At 34.6% G+C, this 1,623-nt stretch overlaps 1 protein-coding gene across 1 annotated transcript; it reads left to right on the top strand.

The window, feature by feature from the left end:
* Window positions 1-241: 241 nt before the first annotated feature.
* On the top strand, window positions 242-619 carry LOC124965258 (2-iminobutanoate/2-iminopropanoate deaminase-like). The gene has a single exon (XM_047526090.1). It carries the CDS (start codon window positions 242-244, stop codon window positions 617-619), a length of 378 nt encoding a protein of 125 aa, XP_047382046.1.
* The last annotated feature ends 1,004 nt before the right edge of the window (window positions 620-1,623 follow it).

A 1,623-nucleotide genomic window follows, 5' to 3' on the forward strand; every position in this document is an offset into this window, starting at 1 on the left:
TTAAATAAAGGTCTCTCAACAACTAAAAATGTTTTTTTTTTTTTAAATCACATATCAACATATTTGTTTTCTCCTCCCATTGTTTGTGTATTTCCATGCATTCAGACATCTCATCTATGTATATGTTAGAAACCCCATCCAGCAGACTCTGCCCAGGGCTGGTCAGTTGTTGTGCAAGAAGCAGGCAGGGCTGGTGAAGGGGTTTCTTCTCCCGGAGGGGTGTGAGAAAGAAGGACTAGATATGTCGACCCTGATCAGAAAAGTGATCAACACCATGAAAGGCCCAGGGGCCATTGGTCCATACAGTCAAGCAGTGTTAGTGGACTGGAACATTTACATCTCTGGACAGATAGGCATGGACTCTTCTAGTGGAAAGCTTGTGCCAGGAGGGGTAGCAGCAGAGACTAAACAAGTTCTTACAAACATGGGTGAAATTCTGAAAGCTGCAGGCTGTGACTTCACTAATGTGGGCAAAGCAACTGTTTTGCTGGCTGACATGAGTGACCTCAACACTGTCAATAAAATCTACAAAGAATGTTTCAAGAGTAATTTTCCTGCTTACCAGGTTGCTGCTTTACCCAAAGGAGCAGGCATCGAGATTGAAGCAGTAGCTGTCTAAGCACCTCTCACACCAACAGCTCTATAACTGGGCTGTGTTATTCTCATCATGTCTTTAAACTAACACTAAACTAACTTAATTCTACTTATATGGTGAATTATATTTATTGATTTGTGTATGTTGAAACAACCTGTATGCCTGGAATGAAATCCACTTGATCATGATGTACTTCTTTTTAATGTGTTTTTGAACATGGTTTGCTTATATTTTATTAAGGATTTTTGTGTTTATGTACATTAGGAATATTGGTCTGTAGTTTTCTTTCCTTGATATGTTTTTGTTTCATTTTAGTATCAAAGTGATACTGTCTCCGTAGAACAAATTTGAGAGTATTTATTCCCTTTCTCTTTCATGAAATAATTTGAATAAGATTGGCATTAATTCTTTAAAAGTTTGGTAGAATTTGACTGAGAATTCATCTGGTCCTGGACTTTTCTTTGTTGGAATGCTTTTAATTAATTGCTAATTTAATTTCATTGTTTGTTATTGGTCTATGTTTTCTGTTTAAATATGGGTAGATCATATGTGGCTAGGAATTTGTCAATATCTTCTAAGATTTCCTGTTTATTGGAGTATAAATTTTCTAAACAGTTTCTAATCATCATCTGGATTTTATAAGTGTCTCTGATTTTGTTGATTTTGTTCTTTCCTCTCTCTCTTTTGGCTAGTTTGGCTTGTTGATTTGATTCTTTTCTTTCTTTCTTTTGGCTAGTTTGGCTTAGGTTTTATCCATCTTTTTTATCTTTTTGAAGAACCAACTCAGTCGTATTGACCCTTTATATTGTTTTTTTTTTTCATTCTAAATTTCATTAATTTTGACTGTGATTTATTTCCTGTCTTCTACTGATTTTGGAATGTTTATTCTTCCTTTTCTAGGGCCTTGAATTGTAACATTAGATTATTTATTTGGGATCATTCTTTATTTTTTAAAATATAAGCACTTAATGCTATAAACTTCCCTTTTAGAAATACCTTCACCCATTCCAGAGATTTTGATATATTTC

Source organism: Sciurus carolinensis, chromosome 15 (genome assembly GCF_902686445.1).
Source record: "Sciurus carolinensis chromosome 15, mSciCar1.2, whole genome shotgun sequence".
Taxonomy (NCBI): Eukaryota; Metazoa; Chordata; class Mammalia; order Rodentia; family Sciuridae; genus Sciurus; species Sciurus carolinensis.

Excerpts from the sequence above, each read along its gene's own strand:
- LOC124965258 (XM_047526090.1), top strand. The coding sequence starts at position 242 with ATGTCGACCCTGATCAGAAAAGTGATCAACACCATGAAAGGCCCAGGG.